This window comes from Lepisosteus oculatus, chromosome 7, assembly GCF_040954835.1.
Source record: "Lepisosteus oculatus isolate fLepOcu1 chromosome 7, fLepOcu1.hap2, whole genome shotgun sequence".
Lineage (NCBI taxonomy): Eukaryota > Metazoa > Chordata > Actinopteri > Semionotiformes > Lepisosteidae > Lepisosteus > Lepisosteus oculatus.
This window is the reverse complement of record NC_090702.1, coordinates 19,099,647-19,124,403: the sequence shown is the minus strand read 5'-3', so window position 1 is coordinate 19,124,403 and position 24,757 is coordinate 19,099,647. Positions and strand designations below refer to the sequence as shown.

Genomic DNA, 24,757 nt, shown 5'->3' with positions numbered 1-24,757 from the left:
ACAATACTAGCATCCAAATAAAGGCTGGCAGCTAAGAACTTGAATTTCATTAGCATTAAGACAGGAAAGGTTCAGTGAACAAGGGACGTTATTTTGTATTAGCACATCTGCTCAGTATATAAGATGACAAGTTAGCAAACCACATGACATTTTCTCCATAAAGGCAAAACAAATTCAGAATGTCTCTATTTAGGCAGTAAAGAATTTTATACTGAATGTTGTTATTTAATGTAATCAATAATTTAATTAACAAAAGAAATTAGTGAAGACAATTTATTTGCTTCCTGAAACAATTCTGATGTATCAAATGCTACCCAGTCATGTACAGTATACTGTAGAAGTACTGTACATGACAAGGTGAATGAGGTGTAAGTATACGCCATTAACCTCCCCAAATTTGAGACATTAATTGTTAACATGTCACAGGGAAGACAACCACGTACAGTGCCAGAGATTCAACAATGATTTGGAGGAGAGGCACATCCCTCACCAAGAAGGAGGTACAGTACCATATCTGCACAGAAGGTGATAGGGATCATTATGTTTGCACAGAGCCCTGGCCAACTATTCCCACCCTACCATCAATAAGGCCTCAGCCTGTTGTGTGTTACCACGTTGGGAATCCTGGTTACAGCTGGCTAGAGACATGACCTACGCTTGAGACTGAGATCACGGGGCTCAACTTGTTTTTGGGCAAGCGCCTTTTCCAGTTGAGCCCCTTGGGAGGCCCCAACTGGGAGCCCCCTACAAATAAAGTGTTGGGGGGGGGGGGTGCTGATATGATGGAGCTACATGATGCATCTGGTACACAATGCAAAACTGAATCAACAAGCACTTGTTGAGTTGTTTTGAGATACTGAAAATCCATTAGCCTGGGATTGGAATTCCTTTAAAGTTATAGAAACTCTGCACACCTTTGAGGACCGCAAACACCATATTTCTATGAAATATTTGTGTACACCTATGTGATTCTGAATATTCTGCAAATCAAAACCAGGAACATTGGATTTTGCATGAATGAAATGAAAAAGACTGTTAATAACAGTATATTGTCAAATAAGAAGTTATGTGAGTTGAGGATGCCACTGTGTAACGGAGCAGCTTTTTCTTTTTGCACAGCAGGTGTGTAGCTTAGAGACCAGTCAGAGAGAGAAAAAAGTGCAGGCATTCACACAAGGCAGAAAGAGAGTTAGATCTGTTGCAGCTGTGTTCTCTCATTTTCTCCAAATATACAAAACAAACATAGGTCCAATCATCTAATTGTCTAGTTGTGGAAGACTAGTTTTAGGGTTACTGTTAGAGTAGGGGAAAAAATACATTTCCCATAGGTCCTAAGTGTGATCCAGGTAGCTCTCCCTTTGGTTAAACAGTAAAGCAACCTCTTTCCTGTATGGGTTAGGTTATGCCAGTACCTATGTTGATGATCTTCTACCACTGCACCACTGAGATAGATATAAGCTCAAGGAAGTACAGTCCAAACATGCAAGTTATGAAGAGCATGACATACTAGATATAACTGTGATATTAACATGTAGCAAAATACCTACACCCTCAGCTATTTAGTTGTATTGATACTGTACATCATGGCACTAATGTGTTGAATTTGTATGTTATTACTGTAGTACACAAATCCTATGAATTAGTCAATTCAGCACTTCTAACACTGTGCTGTTAGCATTCTGTGGCCTGTGATCTTCTACCACTGCACCACTGAGAGCATCCTTACAAATGGGATCACCGAGTGGTACGGCAAAACACATTTTTTTGAGAGAGAGAAAGGCACTGCAGAGAGTGGTGAATGTGGCCCAGAAGATCATTGGTTAAAGTCTCACAGAGATTAAACAGCTCTTAAACATGAGGACCGCTGCCGTGGTAGATTTCTGGCCATCACAGAGGACAGTCACCACCCCAGGCATGAGCTCTTCACCCCACTGCCCTCAGGCAAGGGGTGTACGGACACTTACAGTACCACCAGATTCTTCAATAGCTTCTACCCACAAGCAGTGCGATTGGCGAACACATTTGGCCATGCCCCTCGGACACACCAACACCTTCTACCTCATTGTAATTTTATTTTTTGCAGTAATTGTTTACATGCCTACATTGTTTACATTCAAACTGTTTACTTGTACACTGTCTAGTATTTGTTTGTATATTGTCTTGGTGCACTGTCTGCACTTTGTGTTTGACACTTTTTTTTTAACAATCGAGAGACTTCCTGTAAGTAAGAACTCCATTGCACCAGTACATGTACCGGTTTCATATGGCAAGAAAGTTCAAGTTCAAGGTTAAAAGGAGGAAGCACAGCACTGCTCTCCTCTCATTTCAGGTTAGGTTTACAGGGGATTCCGGTGAGGCACAAACAGGTATGGACCAAGTTAAGGTAGGAAGATTTACATCAGGGTTGATTCAGCCTCAGGTCCGGTTTCAAAACTCCTCGCTGTTTATAGTAGCATGTTTGGTTAGCTTATAGTGAGCAAGGACAATATAACGGGCACTTTAAATGTACTGGTCCTCCAAAGTCACACTACCAGTTTAGTGTACACCCTGGCACACACTCCCATTCTAAAAAATAAAATCAAACAAAACTGCATTGTCAATCCAAAAAATAAATATATGTATAATATATATGATAACATATATTTTAAATTGTAAGACCCAATAATACAAACAAAATGTTAACTGCAGTGTACAATTCTGTAACATATGCCTTATTGTTACATCTGCCAATGTATACATTTAAAGACCATTTTCAGCTTTAAAAAGAATAATGACCTACCCAAAGAACCTGTCTCTAATATGTCAGTTACTTCACAAACTGAACATCCAAGGGATGTTTTATGACAGTTATAGAATAATATGTACAGAAGGATTGATGAATAGATCTAGTTTACATATCGTATGATATAATGTTATTTTTCTTTTTATTTTGCTTGCTTTTAGCTTGTGTGAGTTATGTTAATATTTTAGGTTTTCCAGCATAAAATAATCACCACACACCACAGCCCTCACAGCCCTCGGTCTCCTTGGAAACCAGGTGCATGTGCATGAGGAGTCACCTCCACGGGCTGTTCAGATCTGTTGGGGCCAATTGTCCCAACCACCCGATGGGTGCTAATCCATTCAAGCTCAGGATATATAAAGCCAAACTGCCACTGAACTGGTGCTGTGTCATTGAGGTACCTCCAGACCTGGATAATACTCTGAGCATTACTAAACAAAGTCTCAAAAGGACCGTCAGCTTGAATCCTTCCCGAGAATTTGTCTGTCTGTCTTGAACTCACTCTGCCTGCCTGCACTCTGCCAGCCAAGCACTGGTCCAGTGGCCAGGATCCAAAGCCATCCTGCCTAGATGAGCCTTGAGACAGTAACTACTATCATGGATCAATCCCATCTGCTACTGCTCTCTGTCCTGCCTCAGCAATCTCCGTCAGTCTCGGCTTTCCATCCTGCTTCAGCCATGTCTGTCAGCTCTCGTCTGTCGCCGGGCCTTCACTGGGCTCTGGCTAATGGCTTCTTTAGCCAGTCAGCAAGACACAGTTTTCTCCATTGTTGCCTTCAGTGTTTCAAACATTTTTTTCCCCATTTAAAAATAAGAGACATCGCCATCAAAACATTCCATCTGCCACGCTGAAGCAGGAATTACGTTGTCCTTGCCTAAAAAAATAATTTCTCTCTGCAAAGGTTATTAGAGCCCTTTCTATAAAATACACATTGACTTCTCACACACTGTGAGATACGTATATTAGTAGTATAATCAGATGATTAGCAAATAGGCAGAATTTAAATTTGTAGAATGCTGTTCTCTGCATGCCATAACTGTTAGGCTGCTCCAATTCCATCTTAACGATGTTTTACTAAAGAGTCGCTGATGCCACAGAATGCTAACAGCACAGTGTTAGAAGTGCTGAATTGACTAATTCATAGGATTTGTGTACTACAGTAATAACATACAAATTCAACACATTAGTGCCATGATGTACAGTATCAATACAACTAAATAGCTGAGGGTGTAGGTATTTTGCTACATGTTAATATCACAGTTATATCTAGTATGTCATGCTCTTCATAACTTGCATGTTTGGACTGTACTTCCTTGAGCTTATATCTATCCTCTACTTAAAGAGAACTATTCAATATTAAGTGAGTAGCATTTTCCAGGCCAAAGTTCTACAGTTCATGGACAATTTTGTATGACTACAGATTCTGCAATGGGCATGATGCATTAGAATGTCTGTCTGCATTGAAAGGTGTAGATTTTACAATAACAGTATGACACTATGGAAATAGCTTGGAGCATAACATTTTCATACATTTGACAATATTTTCTGTGCATCGAAGACTGGTATTTGTAGATCTATATTTTTGGAACTTTTTTGTAGTTTCCATCTTTAACATACAGTATATATACTACAGTTCTAGTTATAAACTCTACTGAATTTTGTTAAATATAGAAATAGCTGAAAACGTATCAAATCTGATTGTTCATTATTGTTCGGCAGCTAGTGATTGTTTTTAGCTTTATCCCACAAGCAAACCCCAATAAAGAAGGAATCACAAAGTTGGGAACATTTTGTGCAACTTACAAAATGCCCATTCTTGCTTGCCAAATGAAGAGCTGCATTTCCATTGGAAGGGTCTTGGGAGTTAATGACTTCAGGATAAGTTTTCCTAAGGAACAGGATCACATTTCTCACTGCATCGTAGTCTTTGGATTTCAGAAATTTGAACAGGACCAGTCGCCAATGGTTTACACCTCTAGGAAACACTTGGTAGAGAAGGCTGCAATCAAAAATGTCTTATTACTCAACCTGATTAGGGGTGGTCATCTCACTAAAATAAGTAACATGACAATAAACTGTAGGAGAGGAGAAAATATAACAAAGATGAAAAAAAATATTTAAAGCACAATACAAAGTTAATCTTATTTGAAAATCTATAAAGGGGGAAAAGTGCACAAATATGAACAGCAATGGGTGCATTTCTGTACTCCTGAGGCACTTTATACAAATGTATAAAATAACAGGTCCAATCTGATATTCCTGGATTACAGTAGCTTTTCATTAAAGCCATTTTAGCATTACAACTTTTCTCAGGGATCAAGTTTGACAAGTTTGACAGCATTTTAATAGAGGAAGTCAAATAATTATTCTACATTACAAAACCTTCATTTATGATACAGTATGTAGGTAATTGTCACGTTACGCTGTGATCAAAGGTGACATAAAGCGGCATTCTGTATCTTTATAAACACCAAAAATGAAGAATTGTAAAAGTAAATGGCTGGAATATGTGCATATTATTCTGAACACTGTCACAGACATGTACACTCCCACACTCAGACACCCACTCTCCAGCACCCACACAATTGCAAACACTGCCAGCTTGTTACCAGGGAAATTTTTAAACTTTTTTTTAAATAACGGAATTTGACTGACATGCTAAATACTTACACTGTGTTTCTTTTCAAGATTTTGTTCTTGGAATGTATTTCAAGAAATATCTGGTGAAACATGAAATACAGAATTCAGACTTGAAATGTTAAATATCATATACTAATGAATATTTATTCAATATTTATTTAATGGTACATACCTTATAGAGGTGACTGGGCTTGGAACTGGTATAAATTCCATTACTTTGACAAAGATTTATCTCCTTTCCTTAAAAAACAATGATGGATTTTTTAAAGTTATACAGTATTTATAAATGAACCAATCCATTTTCTTCTGGAAATATAAAATGTCAGTCATTACAATTATACTGCTACAAACTGTGACTGAGACAAAGAATGACAAAATAAATAAAAGAATGTCAAAACATTAAATCTCCTTGTTATAACACAAATGCTTAAAAATGAATAGGAATTTATCTTCCTGTTCTAAAAATGCATCACTAAACTAGTAGAGAATGTTTCTGTTTTCTACTATATTGTGGAATTTTATTGTGAGAACTCCACAATAAAGGAAATGAGATTTTTCCTAAAACAAATAAGACAGGGAGCTCATTTTATTACAAAGGTTCAAATGACGTTATCAGAAGTAATCTCCAAAACCAATAAGAACAAGGTCCTCTCCCACAACATGTGGAAGATGAGGGGGGTGATGCTGTTCTTTCTGTCTTTCTCTCTTTGGTTTCCCTGTCTTCCTTTTCTTTTTTCCTCACTGTCACTCTTTGGTTTCTCTCTCTTCATTCTATTCCTCCCTCTCTTCCTGTCCTCAGTGTTTTTATGGGTTTTTTTCTGTGCTGAAATTTCTAATGATATATATAAATGAAACCAATTGTCTGAATAAGGCCTTGAGTACTGCAATAATATGAGATTGGCAAACATAGATTTTATTTTCCACTCATTCCCTGACAATACTCTCCAAATGATGATATTGATGATAAAGTGTAATAAAACAATTGTGTATCCTGTTTTTAAGGTTTCCTCGTGAAATGGAACACATGTAATTACTGTATAATTCCGGTTTTCAGCAGCTATAGAAATTCCAATCCTTGAATGGAATGGTCAGTTAATCCATAGTCAATTGCTCATCAAACAAATTGTGAATCCTCTAAAATAACTTGGTATTTAAATTTATTTCACAATACCAGCAGATAGCCATATGTCTTGTGAATCAACGCTACAAGAAATAAATATTGGACTCTGGATTCTGACATTTTTGTTGTCGGGGTAATATATTCAATAGTAAACGTACTTAATATGAGTTTATTGAGTAATAAAAACACACACAAAAAGTTCCCTACCATTTTACCCAATAAAAGCATGCATCAAATCAACATTACACATTTTAGTTTTTTGTGCTGTTATTGATCCTAGCATAACTCAGATTTGTTAACAAACTGAAATACCTGAGACAGCAAAAATTGCATTTACAAAAACTTCAGAGATACTGTTAAACAAATGATTTTCCCCTTATACTGTAAGAGGACTTGTGCTTTTCACAAGCCTAGAAGATAATTAGCTTTATTCCGCAGGCCTTGTAAACGATAGTGAGAGTAATCTATGTCCAGTTTTACCATACACGCCTGGCTTCAGAATCTATGTCTCAAACAATCAAAACTCAAAAATGAAAAGGTTACCATGTCGTTGGGATCTTGAGGTATCGACAATGAATTCCCCTGTCTCCTTATTCTGAAGTATGGCTCTCCGATTCCTGGGAACAGTATCATTTTCTCGTGTCAGATGAAAGGCAGTCCCTGCAGTTAGACTCAGATTAATTGCAAGAGTCTGGCAAACATTGGCAAGAGTTGCGTTCCTAGAGTGGTGTGGAAAAAAAACAATCACTATTTTAAACAATTACAAGTTTAATGGGAAATGAACAATTCCCAAAAGAGACATGTGACTCGCCTTATCCAAATGTTTAATGAAACTAAAATATAAATTCTGAAATTTTATGAGGAAACTTGAGAGAGCCCAACATCTTAAGAAACCTCTGAAACTAGCTGTTTTGTCACAATATGATTAGGATAGGCGATTTCAGCAACGAAAGGAGTAGAAATGTGAACAATAGACTCCACCTTATAATGTATACTGGCAGAGTACACATTATAGAGTAAACAATATAACAAAAACTAGCTCCTTGGGACTAGCAACACTGTTACTGTATGTTATTAAATCAAATGAAACAAAATTACTTATTTGTCGTTTTGGTGTTTATGCGGATCATTTGCATAAATATCTGCAGAATGTACATTTCATTAAAATATTTTCCATATTCTATTTTTTGTTGCATAATTCTGCATTTTCTCTGCTTAAATTGTTTGTATGACTAATATATTTTGATATATCTCAAAGCTGATTGCGTGGAAATTTAACAGTGAACTAAATGAGATCTGAGGCCCACTGGTGAAAGATGATGTAATAAAGCCTACAACTGTTTCTTCTCTGTTCCTACAACTCTGTTCATCACTTCATATTTTCAGAAGAAATACAATGCGATGGCCAAAAAACAAACAAACAAAGGAGTAACAGTTTGAGATTTATAAAAAAAGACAAAGAAAAGGAAACAGTACAAAAGAAAATAATAAAACCTGAAAAATATTCAAAGAAATCTTCATTTCTGGAAACTATATAACATAGAGAATTGCAACAATGGACAGAATACAGAATACTTCAGAAAAAGGACATTGTAGTACCTGAAAGAGTGGAGAGACCAAAGGGAGTTCTAAGTCTATGTAGACTGACAGAAACTGAAAGAGCAGAAGCTTTTTTACATGGAACAAAGAGCACTGAAGAGATCAGCTCAAGAGAGGCAGACAAAGCCAAAGTTTTATTTTGTATAGAACTGGGAAACGTGGCAACAGTGAGTGTAGTATTATGTCCACAGAATTCCACTTGTTTAAATACAGTAAAGTGTTGTGGGCATGTGAAATGAGCTGCCAGGTCTCAGTGTGAATATTAGTCACTGGGGCACACAGGAATAGCATTCATGCATTCTTGGATTATAAAGTGTTCTTATGGCTAAATAGTGATTTATAGTTCAAATAGGCTCGAGGCACATCGAGACTTAAAGTATCATGATGTTATTTAGAGGTATAAATGCACCTGTGTTAAATTACCAGTCATTAATGGAACCTTGACTAATGCTTCTAGATTGTAATTAAATTCCATAAATTGATGCCATTTGCTACTCACTACAAAAAATTATTTCAAAAATTTAAATTTTAATTCTAATTTAAAGCGACAATGTTCTTAGAGCTTTCATCCTTACAGACAAACCAGACCCAGACATTAAAGTGACCTGATATTGCCAACCCAGATTCTAAATTACAGTAATTAGAGCTCAGGAGATTAGATGAATTAGAAGGTAAACATACTCTGCATCACAGAAGAGAAATGCCAGCTACAGTACATCATAGACCTGGAGTTATTTATAGGGGAAAGATTACACTTGTGAGATGTGCAAAGATCGTAGAATAAAACAATAAAACTGTCAGTGTCTTTAGAAATAATGGTTTGACCACCTTCATTTCACATTATAAAATTGTCAACCATAAAACCATAATTCACATTTTCATGAAAAAATGGTAAGGAAGGCTCTGTCCAAGATGAATAATGGCATACATTGAGGAATGTGAGATACAAATCCAGATCTTCGCTAAATTATGAGGACCGTGTCACAATCCTACTGCAGATTAATTTAACTAGGAAAAAAATCCTTATATCACATAAGATATTTCATTAAAAAAGGAAAAAAACACCTTATTTAATTTATATCTTATATACTTTTATGCTGTAAGCATTAATGTTTTCAAGATGTACAAAATGAGCAATGTAATAAAATATTGCTTTCTTTCTTGCTTGAAAGTAAATGCCATAAATTCACCAGGTAGCTCCCATTATATACTTGTATTTATTGTTTCCAAGGGACCTATGTACAGTAATACAATGAAGCATTTCAAGACATCCAGACATGATATGCAATCTGCACTTGTTTTTGCCAATAGCTAATTTCCGTATAGCATTTCTTGTCAGCAGCAACATTTAGCAAGAAACTACAAAAATATGAAGAGAATTTATTATTTTGGCATCTTGTTTTTGTGGTAATAATCAAATACATTCCCTGTCAAAAAAACTCCAAGTAATTATGCATAATGCACTTCTCTTTAATGGCAGCAGGCACACAACATTTTTATTAGGAACTGATCATTTATTATGTATAAAAGTACATGGTGCATACACTTCAAAACTCTGTTCAAAAGCATTTGTGATTTGTCCTCATCATCCAGATGAAATCTGATATGCACCTTTAACAACTACCATTAGCACAGGGAATCAAATTCACCTCTTTTCTTATGCACACAAAAAATGCTATCTTCAAAGTAGAGTACTTTATGAACACATTTTGAAAGTTTTTAAGTTTGAAAGTGTTTTGAATGGCTGAATACATTTTAAAATCATTCTAACAGCATGTTTAACTGTATTTGAACCATAGTTTCATACAGGGCATGATTTAATGATGGTTTACATAGTCAGTTAAACATATCCAGGGAAGAGTTCAAAGTTAAAAGATTAATTAAAAGTTCAATGCAAAGAGCAAAAGCACCAACAATGTTTACATCTTACCTTGGGACTGTCACAGTTTCAAAATGTGTTCTCATATTGTTTCGGATGCACTTCCACATCTTTTTCTGAACCTTTTCAGCATGCGCTGCCCACATCTGACATTCTTCCACATCATAAAAGTTATGGAGTCTCTCATTTTCTAATAACAATAATGCACGTATCAAGAAATAACAATTCCCATATTGAGAGCTGCTTTATAGTACACTCTGGAATTCTGAAATTCTGGATAAGTACTCACATTTGACCTCCAATATATTTTGAAAAAATGTAATTAATTTAGTAACATTTTTAGAGTATGCTTCACCAATGCAGTTTGTTTTGTCTTTTAAATTGTATATTTACAGAAGAATTTTACAACTATAGGTCATACTGATGATTTACAGATAGTGATCCCAAACAGTTTTAGCTTTCACTGTTTGATCTTGAATCTGTGCTCATATCCATCCATTTTCTAAAAGCTTAGTCTAATTCCGGGTGGTGCAAAGCAGTACATCCTGGTCCTACTTTTTGCACCCATACTGTACATCCTGGATGGGTCGACACTTTTAAATCCCGTTAAATCCCTTTCAATGTACACTGCCTTCATCTAAATTGTGGGAAAGGAGTGTTGCATTGCTTCTTTTAAATCTGTCTTTTGAAAAAAAAATCTTTAAAAGATGTATTTCATAGCAAGATTTTAGTCTTAATGGAATGTGATGAAATATCCTGGGTTTGTTATTTTCATCAGCTAAAATATGGCTTAAATGGCTCTTTATTTTACCTGTGATAATACAATGCCTGCCAAAAGTGCTGTGAAGTTTAAACAGATTTTCACAATTTAAAATTTCTGAATATAAAAATTTATCATGAATGAAATGACTTGTAAATTGAATTCCTTAGTGTTTCACTTTTAATAAAGTAAATTAACTTATATACTGTAGGTGTCTCTTGTTGGTCACATTTTTGTTGATGTTTAATTAGATCATAAAAGTACTGTGAACATTTTACCCAATTTTACCTCAGTATCTGGGGTCTGCAAATGAAAGTCAAACATTCAACGAAAAACGAAAAGCAATTTCAAATTCAAAGATAATAAAAACTGAATCAGAATCATAGAAATTGTGAAATATGGAAAATATGGGAGATAAACTAGACAGGTATAATTGTCAGCCAGCTGAGTTTGGGTCTGCCATGATAACGTCTGCATTTGATAATAGTTGTTTTAGCATTTTCCTTTATGACTGTCATATTTTTTTCTGTCACCTACAATTTCCAGAATGTTGGGGTGAAGACATCAAAATTCACAGTTCACACTGAAGATTGAGACACTGAAATTATAAAGTCTACACCAAAAGAAATTAATCCTTTAACTGCACCATGAACAGTAATGCCAGATCAGAATTCGATTGGAAGTCCAAAGATGAGCAAGAGGAACTTTGGAACAAGAGTTTATGGACAGCTGATCCCTTAATAATCCTTTACTGGTGAAGGAAAGGTTAAACTGTGGAGAAAGAAAGGAATCCAACATGTTGCAAGGAACACCACTTCATGGTGGAGGTAATGTTATGGACTGGGAATGCATGGCTACCGCAGAAACTGGTTCCTAATTTATTATTGAAATGTAACTATAGAGGTTAACAGAAACATTTTGTTTGCTTAAGTATGTATACCATATATTTACAGTATAATTTACATGGGTATCAAATACACAAACTGTACCCAAACTATAAGTAAAATATAGACAGGAAAAAAAGTTCAGTCCCTAAAATGTTATTTTAGTCACAAGCTGACTAAACAAATTAAACACTATAAGGTATAATGAAAGAGTTCATAACTCAAGTTGTACATCAACTAAATTAATTCTGTGTCCTTCAAACCTATGGAGAGGATAGCTTGGCATCCTTTCCAAGGCACTAAACACTAACTTTAATTAGAATATATGGAATACTGTGTCACAGATAAATAATGACACGTGGCATGAGTATGAAATACCTCACAGGCAAAGCACTGACCACAGAGATGCATCAGAAAAACAATAAAATAGGTCAGGACTGTCAAGCAAAATCTGTCGCACTCCAGTGCATCAAGTGCAATGCTGCAGTTTTTCATTTCAGCATCTCAAGGCTTATCTTCTGTACTTAGCCAAGATGGTGAAACACAACTTGTAAAGCAATGTAAATGTAGAAATGTAGAAATTATCAGCTGCGTGTAATGGTAGAAAAGCTAATAAGATTTTATTAATTTGTTCATTTGGGAAGTACATCATCTTTTAGTTTCTCAGCAGTTGTAAACTGCTGTGCTTTGGGGTTTAATCTGGTGCTTAAAAGAAAAGATATTGTATAGTGTATACTGTATGTATAATACATCAATGCAGACAATGGAATCTGTAGTTTTTTGGAGCATCCAGGAAAAATAATTCACAATGAATTTAATTTAAATGTGATTGGTCCTTTAATGTAAAAAAACATATTATAAAGAAGACAATAAACCTACCTTTTTGCAATTCTAATAGCTTCAGCTGTAATTCACTTTTCTGCTGAAATTGGCCCAGCTCCAATATCTCCGGTGGAAAGGTTTGCAAATTGGAATTTATCACAGCTATCTGGGACCTTAGGTTTTTCTACAAAGAAAAAAAAGAAAACTGGATGTTTTCTCCTGCTACACAACCAGAAGACACAAGCTGCAACTATGGAGAAGTGTTTTTAAAATGGGGAACACGATGCACTTTTTTACACACAAGATCGTTTCAGCTTGTAATATTGTTGACGCAAATGTGGCAATATTGGGCTATTTCTAGGTTTAACCAGTGGAGTTCTTCTGAATAAATAGTTATACGTGTAACTGAGAAGTGGGGGTACTTCATTATGAATTAGGCTTGTGAGAGTTTGGAACAAGCTTCCCAGCCGAGTTTCTGCAGCTCATATCCAGGTTTATTTCAAGAAACAGCTTCATGTCATCCTTGAATCAATTAGCTACTCCTAACTGCCAAATGGGTTTGATGGGCCAAATGGCATCCCTCCGACCGCATTACTTCATGTTTTCATTTTCAGTGTGTTGGTGTTGGGTTTCCAGCTTATAAACAAATGTCTAAAAACGCAACGTCCAAAGTATTTTCAAAAACAAAAAAAATCCAAGCCTACTGTAGTAAACTTTTGTAAAAACTAACCAATTTAAGCTGTGTTCCTGAACTGTTGATTGATGCTTAATCATTTACCCAGAACTTAATTAACCAAGGTAAACGAAACTATTCCTTTTTTATTCCTTGATCAATGTGTCTCACACCCAACACAACTAAGTAAACACCATACAGTAGTACGATTCTTGTTCTGAAGCTCAGTGAACTTCATATGTTTGCCCTTACCAGGTGTTAACTATTGTATTTAGATTCTTAAAGGCACTTCAATAGGCACTTCCAAAGCACCATAACATTATATAAGGAGTGTAGCTGTGTTCTTCCCCTATTGGCCTTAGATTGTGAAGAGCACAGTGCTACACCCTAGACTGCACCTAACTCCTGCTGAGCCATAAAAGTGGTTCTTCTGCCACAGCAGAATTCTACACTGTCTGGGTATCAAGAGGCCGATGCCATTTCTATAAAATGCTCATTTGTATAAACCCCTGTTACATACTGTATTGTCACACAAACACTTCATGTGTGGGGAGCGTTGGCTGTAGGATGTGTTGTTCACAGAGAGGAAAAAAAAACACAATGGCAAGTCAGCCATGAAACAAACCAAAAGGCCAGTTTTATTGAAGAGTATGCAGCTGGCCACACAAACACAAACTGTGTCTCTTCACCAGGTATCAAAAAATAAATAAATAAATAAATAAATAAATAAAGGAACAATCTTTATAATTTCCACTCACACCTTGCTCTTATTTCTATACTCCTAACTCACTACAACCAACTCTTGACTCCCAACAAACCCTAGTGCTCGCAACACCCTTTAAATAGGATTTGGGCTATACCATCAAGGATACAATAGGTGTAAAACATAAAATTCACAAGACTAACAACACATAGTACAGTAGTCCGGACTACTTGGACACACAAATACAGTACATGAAACCCTTAACAATACATGGGACAGACATTCATTAGATCTTCTATACCTGGTTGCCATTTTTAGCAATACAATTAGGCTCTGATAACCTCCCCTCTCAACATTCCAGCAATGATATGTTCTGCTAGCTAATTTTCAGGCATATTACCAGTCTCCTATCTGTTTGCCACTTTTTGACCTTTCTGAGGACCCCTTCAAACAAATAGGCACTGGCTTCTCCGCAGGCTGAGAAACAAACAGGGTAAATTGGTGAGAACTGACACACTCTGGTGTTTTAGAAAAAAATTAGCTCTGTTAACTGCTGCCATCCCTGTCCTAGCATGTTCCATGTGTCACAGTGACTGACTGCTCTGTCACACATACACAGATGCAGCCATCTAGAAAGTGTGAGGTGTCTATAGGCTTGCTATAGTAGGCACCACAGTGTACAGAGGCTCCTTGTCCTTTCCCCAAGGGTCAGAAGCATGACTGCAGTATTCTGTAACACTGCCAGGTGGCATAGTGAGGACCTAAACTTCCCAACCACCATGCCACTGCACACTGGTGTGCTTTCAGTTCAGTTCAAGTACTGTATGTGTGCAAAAAAAAATTAAAATAAAAATTTAAAATTAATTATTTAAGAAATGTAAAACTAATAAATACCTCTCAAAGAAGCTTCATGAATTTAACGGTTTTCAGTGTTTATATACACAATAGGAGAATGCTAAAACATACACTGTACACTGTATACATAAGGGAATGCTTTTATGTACAGTGCTTGTGTATGTATATAGTATTTACAATACAATATGTGATCTATTACAATGACTTGCTTTTCAAAGGCATTTGGCAGTGCAGAATCCAACAGAATAGGATGTAGCCTTCATAGGAAGAATTGTTTCTGTTTTGTGGAAACAATATTTTTTAGATATTATTCATTATTTGTTTTGTGTCAAGGTTTCTCTTTTACCAAAACCTTTGCTCTCTTAACTGGTATTGAGAGAAAAGTGATTGAGAGAAAGTCATACAGTGTATGTGAATACTTACAACAGCTTGTTGTACTGCTTGGTACTGTTTATATTTGTATCCAGCCATGAAAATGCAGCACATATAGGCACAGACAGCAGCAGAATCAGCCTTGAAAAGACGGACAAAAATTAAAACCTTCAAAGCTATAATAAGTCTTTCACTTAGATGCACTTATACTAAAGCTTACAAGTAATGCGATGTGCAATAGGTACTTTTGTAGGTTTAAAAAAATCTGAAAGGTCTCAATTGGAAAAGCTTTGACCTGTGTCCAGCATTTTTTCCCTATGCTCATACACCAACATAAAAACCTTGACTAAATGCAAGAAACTTAAAGAAGGTTGGGAAAGGTGAATGCAGGAAATAAGATGGAACAGAGAAAAATCAATGTATAAGAGAGTGAACAAGACTAATGACTTGGTATAAGCATACAGTATATGCTGCCTGCAAATTTCAGTGACTTATAATGTTTTCCATACTTTTGCTTATTTAAGAAAAAACTCAATTGAGAAATAATTAGAAACAAAATATACTTTACCTGGGAATATTCAATATTCTGTATAGCATCATTGTGTAAAACACTTTTTTTTCTCTGAACAGCAAAATACAGTATTCAAGTACTGTATAACTGGGGATTGTAGCTAAAAATGCTGCATTACCTGTGACAGCCCCTCTGATGTGAATGAAGCAGACACCTTCAAGAGATCCTCCATAGTTTTTAGTGCCAGGTTAACTGTCCACCTTTAAATGCAGAATTTGTTCCAAAAAGACTGATAGTATAAAAAATAAATAATAAATTGATAAAAAGAGCTTTCACAGAGGAAATTCCAGTCTCGTTTTCCTTACCTGTCATTCAGAAGAACTTCAGTCGTGAATGTGCCAGGTAGAAAAGAGTTCACTAGGGAACACATTATGTGGCCATCCATCAGATCCTTCAAACTATTTACTTTTAGTTTTTTTCCAGATGCAGCCATCTATAACAAAAGAACATGCCATGTGAGAAACCGACAGTCAACCACAAGTGAACATACTCAATTCATTATTATAATGTGACAGTCACATGGGAACTGTCCTGGTTCACTGAAGTAAGCATGAGCCAGAGCCCACAGTTTTAGCTTTTTTACTGCCCAATATTACAGCCTTTATTAGCTTCCAAACCAAAATAACCCTTTTGTATTCCCTTTTCTTTTCTCCTTTCTTGTTTCAGACTTTTTATACCAAAAATCAGTGTGAGAATTCTCATATTCCAAAACTATCCAACACAACCAGGTGAACGATTTACTGTACATGCAGGAAAGGAACTGTAAACAAAGTCCAATTAAGTCTCAAAGACTGCCTTCCAGGTGTAATTACAAGTTGCAAAGGCCACCTGCCACAAATAATTAAATTTAACGCACTGTAAAGCATTGTGGCATCCAAAAAATTATAAGAAACAATACAAGAAAAATGCTACAGGTACTCATGTTAATGAAAACTCAACTATACTGTAAGTCTTAACTTACAATAGCTAATTGGCTATGAACAGAATGTTATTTGCAGTTTAAAAAAGTAAGCACATGAGTTTGTTGGTTGGATAATGAAATGCTCAAGTAATGTTATTTTATCAACATTATATGCTCAGTGTTTTTTATTTGCTATGAGTTTAACTGTCAAAATGAGCTGATTAAGATTTTTGTACAGTTATTCAAAACATAATTTAAGCAATGGAAAAACTCTAAAAAATATAATCAACAGACGCACAAAATCAGCAAGGGAATTTAAGTGGAGAGCAGATTATTTACATCCAATAACAGAATTTTGAAATCATACCAAAGGTATGATGCCAAGAGCTAGACTACCTACCCACGGGACTTTTTATCCAACTGCATTTTACTTTGAGCCAGGACTGAACTACCATGTTTCAATCTTTCATCTGCTGCTTGTACGCAGGCAGATAATTATCAGAATATCGATCAAGGAGACTTCATCCACAGCTCTATTAATGTTTTCTTTAATTTTATGTTAGTTTGCTGCTTGTATCATGTCAGTAATTAAAAGTTCTAATTTCCAACAGCTCTAAAACACGATTTAACAGGCATAAATAAAGAAACAGAATTTTTGCATTTTTTTCTGTCTCAATGAAACAGACAGACTTTATGTGACTTAAGAGGAGTCAATGATAGCTAATTGCATTTTAAGCAGAGGTATTGTAAAATGAACATTAAAAACATAAATCACTAAAAATAGTATTATCTAAGTGTTGGGCCTGTTGTGATAATTTATGGTAAGTATGGACCACTTGAAGTACATTTAAATCCAATCTGGTCAGCAAGAGCAAATCACTTTGTCCCACATGATTTGTACTAATTGTGGGTGGACTGGTCCCTATATTGGTCCCTTCTGGCTTCTCTTGGGCACTGTTCACATCACATTCTGAGGTTTTACATCTAAAGCCTTTGCCTTTCTTGCTCCACAACCCTAAAACATTCCTTTTTAATTCTTGTGATACTTATTTTTGGAAATACTGTAAAATATTTGGGTGTAAAATCATTTCTTTGTACCAAATTTCCCCGAAGCACAAAATCTAATAATTTCTATACCACTTCCGTAATGCTGCTTAGCATCCACGTTGTATATGAAGTTTTAATACTCAGCGAACCTGACTTGTAGACACTGTGCAAGGCTAAACTTTTCACATTTTGAAAGCATATTACAGTAATATAAAGACACTGTATTACCCATTTAGCAATGCATTTTAATACATGGATAAATAATAGTCCTGAAATGTTTGTGCTTGTAATTTAAATATTTTCCCTCCAAAAACCCATCATTTTTCTCCCCTTACACTAACTGTAATAGTCTGCTTTTCATTCTTCTATCACTAAGATTGTGTGGAGGTTAAGGCCAAGATCTTATATTGCAAACACTTCTCTGTAGAGAACGCCTGATTTATACAGTACAAAACATAAATTTACCCAGGCAGACTTTGCAAATGTAAATATCACAGAGCCAATATGTGAAACCCTTTAGCTCTAAAATCTCAAATTTATTCTCCAAATTAATCTGCAGACAATGTATGCAGTAAAGTACAAGCTGCTGCTAAAATCCAGTAAAAACTGTAGTAATGTTCTGCAACACATGCTTGAAAAAGGATACTGAGGTTTCAAAACTCTTAATTTGTAAGAGCAGATTGTGCTCCAGACTTTTGTGTCAATTTTGTGGTCGGGATGTCAGAACATTTACATATCCATTATCATGCATGTAATGTGATGCTTAAAAAAAGCAATCTATTGCAATCCTTTTTGCAACATTTTGCAACCATAAAAAAATGGCTACAAAAATGACTAAAGATGACAGAATAAAAATTCCACTATAGGAACAGTTAAAAATATCCCCGACTTGGCTGTCAGTGACCCCAGCTGCAAGATACTAGGCTTGATACTAGGCAAGATACTAAGCTACAGTAGCCCCAGGCTTCCCCAAATCAACAGCTCTGCAAAGACCTGCTCTTGATTAGTTGCCAGCTGTTGGCTTGGCAGCTGCATGCGATTGTCTTTTACCAATCTATGCTCAGAGCACTTGGGTCCCTGATCAGCAAAGTAGACATTCAAACTCATGAATTGCTCTGAGTGACAACTTATCTAGTCAAGCATCTAGCTAACATGTCATTTTGTAACCTTTTATATTCTACTAGAACAGCACAATTCAGAAAACTTATTCAGTAGATTGGAAGTGAAAACGTTTTATAAACTACAGTACATGACTGTCTTACCAACTAATCTACAATTCAACAATCTACTGTGTGGAGTTAATGTTACATCAATTCTAAATTGGTATTCAAGTTTAATAAGCTTGCATACATACGTAAGTGTATTAGCATGTGTATGTACTGTACGTATTTTAACAGTACTGTAGTATTTTGAAAACAATAATACAGCCTATACACTACTGTACAGTATACAAAATAGATTATATTTAATAATAAAACACAGGGAACACAGCAGATGCATAGCTCTCATTTATAGCCTTCTCTCTGCCTCTGAATGCATGATTCGAAGATTCATTCTTGCCATACTGTACATATGTGCCAAACTGGACACCGTCATCCTACCCCTTAACTTATTCAAAAAGGCTTCTCAAAGGTTCTGTCTCTTTTCTTTTCAGCTCCAAATCAAGCACTTTTCTTGATTTGTGTACTTGTTTCTTTCTCCTTCATACTTGTTTTCAGTTTATGAGCAATACTGAGGGCAACACCATACAATAAGAAAACACCAGCATGCAATGGGATCGCTAAGCATAGCTCAGGTGTGTTGCATGCCAGATTTGAATTTGTGAAACATCCCAAATTTGATTTTTAATTTATTTTTTGTCCCTAACCACATGTACACAAATTTCCTTAAAAATATTTCATGTACTGTATATCATTGATAAGCTCTTCATGAATCGCTTGGTCAGACCAAGAGCTGATCAGTTCATTTTAAATTTGGAGTGTCCCTGTCAATTAGCCTCTGTGTCATTGCAAAAATAATATAATATTAAGCATTATTAACCTATTAAAGAGAAATGCCTGCATCACAGGGAAATGTAACACTTCATACAGGAAGAAATCCTAATGATGAAAACAAGAAAAACTAAGATCTGAATTCACAAATTGAATACAATGAATTATGATGATGTATGTCCACACAACCAAAGCCATTAAAGATAAAAAAATATATTCAACTCACAGATTAAATGAATTACTACATGTCCTTCAAGACAAAATGTAACATTAAATCAAACACATTAAGGATAACAAGGCATAATTTAAGGAGGACTGAAGAAGATGGCAAATGAACCACAAAGGATTGTGGAAGCATAGAACTAGAAACTTAGCCATACTTTGTTGATAATATATGGTCTTCTTTTAAGAAATAGCTGAATAAGATCCTCAGATCAATTAATTACTTAACACTTCCATCCAGCAAAGATGGGTGACGAATATTTGGAATTATATTGTTTTAACAGGTTTGATCAAAAGAGATAATCTTGGGATTGAAACTGTATTCTTAAATAAAAAAGTAGTGTAAGAGTTCAGTAGGCCTAGAATGGAGTGGTGAATATCCTGCCACCCTCAGTCACTTAATCATTTGGTAGAAGGCAATGAGGTTGGTGATGATTTAAAAAAAAACAGGAAGCTAAGGCACAACGTTTGCATGTGCTGTCTGTGAACAGAGGGAAGATCCACTGTGCTGCATGGCAGCACTGGCAGAAGAAACAGAGAAACTCAAGAGAAAGACTTGAGTTTAGAAGCTGGTTAGCAGTTTAGATGCTTGGCTACTTACAGCAAGGGACACTTCAGAAGTCGAGTTAGTAACTCAAGGAAGAGTGTAGCCTTTTTGTTTATGTGTACAGTATGTGGTTTGGATTACTTTGATTAAACTGGGTATATCACAGTGAGATATTGTAACTGATCCACCATGAAACACCAAATATTTGGATCAGTTTTTGAAAATGTGCAGCAGTTTTAAAATGCCGTTATGTTGAGGACTCAAAATTCAAGAAAACATTTGACTGCATATGCAATGCAGCTGTTCTAAATGCCTCAGGAAAAAAACATTGGGATATTTATGTTGATATAATTATATGAAATGACATAAGAATGCTGCATTTGAAATAAGGCTACTCAGTGGCAGAGAGAACACAGAATTGAGAGAGGTGTTTTCCTAACGGGAAATCCAGTAGTGTTTAAGCATCTATCTGCTGGTGACCAGTGCCTTCCTTTTCAAAAAGTCATTTTGAAGTTAACCAATGAGCAATTTAGACCAGTTTCTATTAATAAATAGATTTCCAGAACACTAGAAACTATTTGCCATTTTCTACTGGAGTTGCCAAGGAGGGTTTCCCACAAACTGTTAACAGTGACATTGGAAGAACTTTCAAAACACCTGGTTTGGAACATACTTGGCTATAGAATAATGGAAATTATTTAAAAGATTTATGATTTTCTGAGCAGATCAAAGGATTTTCACCAATGACAGAAGAATTAGAACTACAGGTAGAAGGATATAATGAAATCAACAGCAATGCAGGAGTGAAATGAATGAAAATAACCAAAGTAATGTCTCATTAGTACACACAATCAATTGAGATTGAAGTTCATAGAACTAAGGTTAAGGTTTATGTGTATTTGGAAAAAGTAAAGTCACCAAATGGGGCATGAAATCAAATAGCACTTCTGGATGATTCAGTGCATTCCAGAAAAGAAAAGTACTTTTGTACCTCAAAAGGAAAACCCTCAGTCATATGTATATGTACCAACAATTCTCAAAATTCTAAAGTAGGTGAAGATGCTTACAGTATTTACACCTTTCTTTCATCACAAAAGCTATTCATTTTGAAACAGACTATTCATTCTAATAGCTGTTTTCCATTGACCTTTATAATGTCTCAAGAACCCAGTCAAGCACATCCTGTTCTCAAGCCCTCTGTTCATTCCCTCTTTTGTTCCTTCCTACCGTAGTTCCTGTTTACCTCATTCTCCCAATTAGTAAAGGACTTTTTCAGTCATTGTCAGTGCACTTAACTTTTGTGAGTCAAGGCATAGTGTTCAGACTGCTTGGTCCACTGTATTCAAAACAAAGTAATAATAAAATGGGTGGCATATTGGCCACTGCAGAGCTTGATCCCTGGAAATCGAACCATCCTGTTAGATGCATGAAGGTTACAGTATATGTTATTCCCATGTTCAAATGAGTTTTTGATGGGAGCTCCTGTTTCCTCTCACAGGCCAAATACACACTTTAGGTTAATTGGCTTCTGGGAAATGTAGTCCTTGTGTGACTGTGCAAGTTTGTGTCTTTATCTGGCCTGCAATGGATGCACATCCTATAAATCCATCCTAACTTGCGTCTGTTGCTTGCCAGGACAGACTCTAGCTGCCTCGCAACCCAGTATTGGATAAAACTGGTTATGGCAAAATGTGATGAATTCAGCATTGTACTTTTTGTAAAAGTTTGTTAGTTTCACTAACAAGTGATGTGATGTGGAAAACAAAATAGACACCCCTTTGTCACATCACTGTAAGCAGCATATGTTCATTTATCCTACTGTTAATCACGACAACTACATAGGATTAATGGCCCTAAGAAAACTCAAGAAATTAGAAGGTTATGATATCAGATTTGAACTATGAAAAAATTATATATTATATTTAGCAAGGTGATATGCTAAAAAATGTTAATACGACTAATTAGACAAATATTATAAAACTCCTAAAATGGAAAATATCCTGAAATAAAATGGAAATATCCTAAAATAAATCTGGGTCACTTACAGTGAACTGACATTATTCATATTTATTATTAGATAATTTGAGCAACTACACTCTGAACCAGTGATGTTTTTCAACATGCTTCTTTGGGGGTGAGGGAGAGGGGAACTCTGCAACAGAGGTATAGTAACTACAAGTATAGCAGTACAGATTTTGAACAAGTTGCACAGGACAGGCATGTCAATTGAAGTTTATATTTTATTATATGCATAGTTAGCTAACAGCATAACTTGTACCTTGATCTCATCAGATCTTACATGCTACTCAAGCCCCAGCCTATACTGGGATGGGAGACATACAGTAAAAGGAAAATCAAGTAGCTGCAGTAAGTGGTGGTAGACAACTGTTACATTACTATTGCAGATAACCAGGTAGCAAAAGTCTAAACCAGTGCCCTAGTATGGTCACTGTGCTATAGCATGTACCATCATTCAGATGGGATGAAAAAAGACCCTGATTTCTTGGTCATTAAAGATCTGATAACACTGGTATGAGTATTAACTCCCATGTCCTGCCTTGGCCTTCTACTGCCTGGCCTACCTACGTTTCCTCTCCATTCAGTTAATTAATTTCTTACTTCTCCACATGAGGTACTCTGTAGTGTAGCTGCTGGTACAGTATAGTATGGATTTTATCCAGGTTGATGCTGCACTTCAGTGGTAGATTATGTAGATACCCAATATTGTGATTCATATTTGGATCCTTTGACATGAAAAAATCATACAAATTCAAGATTATCGAAATTAAAATAATCACATAATTTCAACAACTGATTAATTTTGTTTTGCTCAGATCTGAATATGCTGGTTCATATTTTATATTGAAGACAATATTTTACAGCTCTACTGTAAGTAATAGTAAAAGAGAATTGTATAACTAGGTTATTTACAGATTCCCAGCATTCAAGGGTAGACAAACCATACTTATCTTTGTCCAAAACCTTCTATATAACCCACTCATCAACACCACTATGTCGGGTTCGGCCATAGTTTGCATGATCCTTAAGGAGTACCTTACTTTCTGTGGCATATTATATTTCTAAATATCTAGGAGGTTTAAACATCCTTTGTTCCTATCCAATGGTAACTTCACCTTTTTAATTTTACGAGATTTCCTCAATACTCTGAGACCTTCTTTCAAAAATTTACTAAACAACAAACTTTCCCAAATAAAAAGTAGTGGAATGGCTCCAATAAGTAAAATCCTCTGATCTTTTCTTTTCTGAAATTTACTGGACATGTTTGTCAGAAGAAATTCCCTCTATCTGTGGTCTAAATAGGCTTATTTTAACAACCAGTTAGGATGCCATATTCGTATATGGTTTCAGTTGGATCTTATTAAGAATACTAATGCATGCTTGGGAAAAATACTGAGACTAGCTGGGATAGTGAGTTTCCCTATAAAGTTCCCTCCTGCAATCAGGAGTTCAACACTAGACCAGTTGAGCAAATCCTGACTTTTGCTGTTTATAAAATAATGCTATAATAAATACTTTGAGCCTAGTCAATACTTCTCTAATGCTCTAAAAGTCATATGCAGATACAATTTGGTTAATTGATTTTTATGTAGAGAAACTGCAGGCATGGGAAACAGGAACCCCTGAGAATTACCTATGATTTGCATTAATTTTCTCGTATTACGTGCTTTTTGCCCATGTTTTGGTAAATCTAGTTTAATCTCTGCATATTAAATTTAATAGCAATGAGCCCAACCTTTTTATTAATATCTTACTACTATATGTATATAAATAAACGTAATAATGGAATAGACTTTTAACTTTCATCCAAAGAGCTTTTATTTAGTATTAATAAAATAATTATTGAAGAATGCATTCCCCTTTCTTTCGTGCCTATATATATTTTATATACCAATAATTTGTGAAACACTTTATGATCCATCTTCTTCAGGTGTCTTGGCAATGTATGGATTGCCTTAACCACCTCTATATAAAATATTTTATATTCAAGTGTTTGTCATTTTCTCATAATTTAGAAAGGTTTCTTTGTGAATAAAATAAATTATCCACATCAGTCATAGAGAGTTATTTCACATTTATAAACAGCACCTCAACCTCACAATTTGAATTAAAATTATTTAGATGTTTCATTAAAATTGTAGGAATTTTTAAAGCCTTTTGTCATTGGATAATACATCTGGGTGTTAGTAAGCGTGTGTATTTTTACTTTCTTTAAGCAATTTCAATAGGATACAAACCACAATTTACAAATGACTTTATATGCATCCCTTAACAGTAAATAAGCAAACCAACACCATATCTACTCTCTATATATATTTTTTTCTGTTGCAGCATGTTCTGCAAACACTAGATTTAATTACATTTTTTAT

At 35.5% G+C, this 24,757-nt stretch overlaps 1 protein-coding gene across 1 annotated transcript in view; it reads right to left on the bottom strand.

Annotated features, from left to right (window-relative positions):
• Nucleotides 1–24,757, bottom strand: part of LOC107078037 (uncharacterized) — a 102,519-nt gene that overhangs the window by 60,050 nt on the left and 17,712 nt on the right. The window contains exons 7-15 of the mRNA XM_015352753.2: nucleotides 15,967–16,094; nucleotides 15,780–15,861; nucleotides 15,142–15,231; nucleotides 12,545–12,671; nucleotides 10,073–10,211; nucleotides 7,087–7,262; nucleotides 5,596–5,663; nucleotides 5,454–5,503; nucleotides 4,587–4,782 (exon numbers count right to left, since the gene is read on the bottom strand). Coding sequence (XP_015208239.2) covers nucleotides 4,587–4,782; nucleotides 5,454–5,503; nucleotides 5,596–5,663; nucleotides 7,087–7,262; nucleotides 10,073–10,211; nucleotides 12,545–12,671; nucleotides 15,142–15,231; nucleotides 15,780–15,861; nucleotides 15,967–16,094 — 1,056 coding nt within the window. The remainder of the gene's footprint in view (nucleotides 1–4,586; nucleotides 4,783–5,453; nucleotides 5,504–5,595; nucleotides 5,664–7,086; nucleotides 7,263–10,072; nucleotides 10,212–12,544; nucleotides 12,672–15,141; nucleotides 15,232–15,779; nucleotides 15,862–15,966; nucleotides 16,095–24,757) is intronic.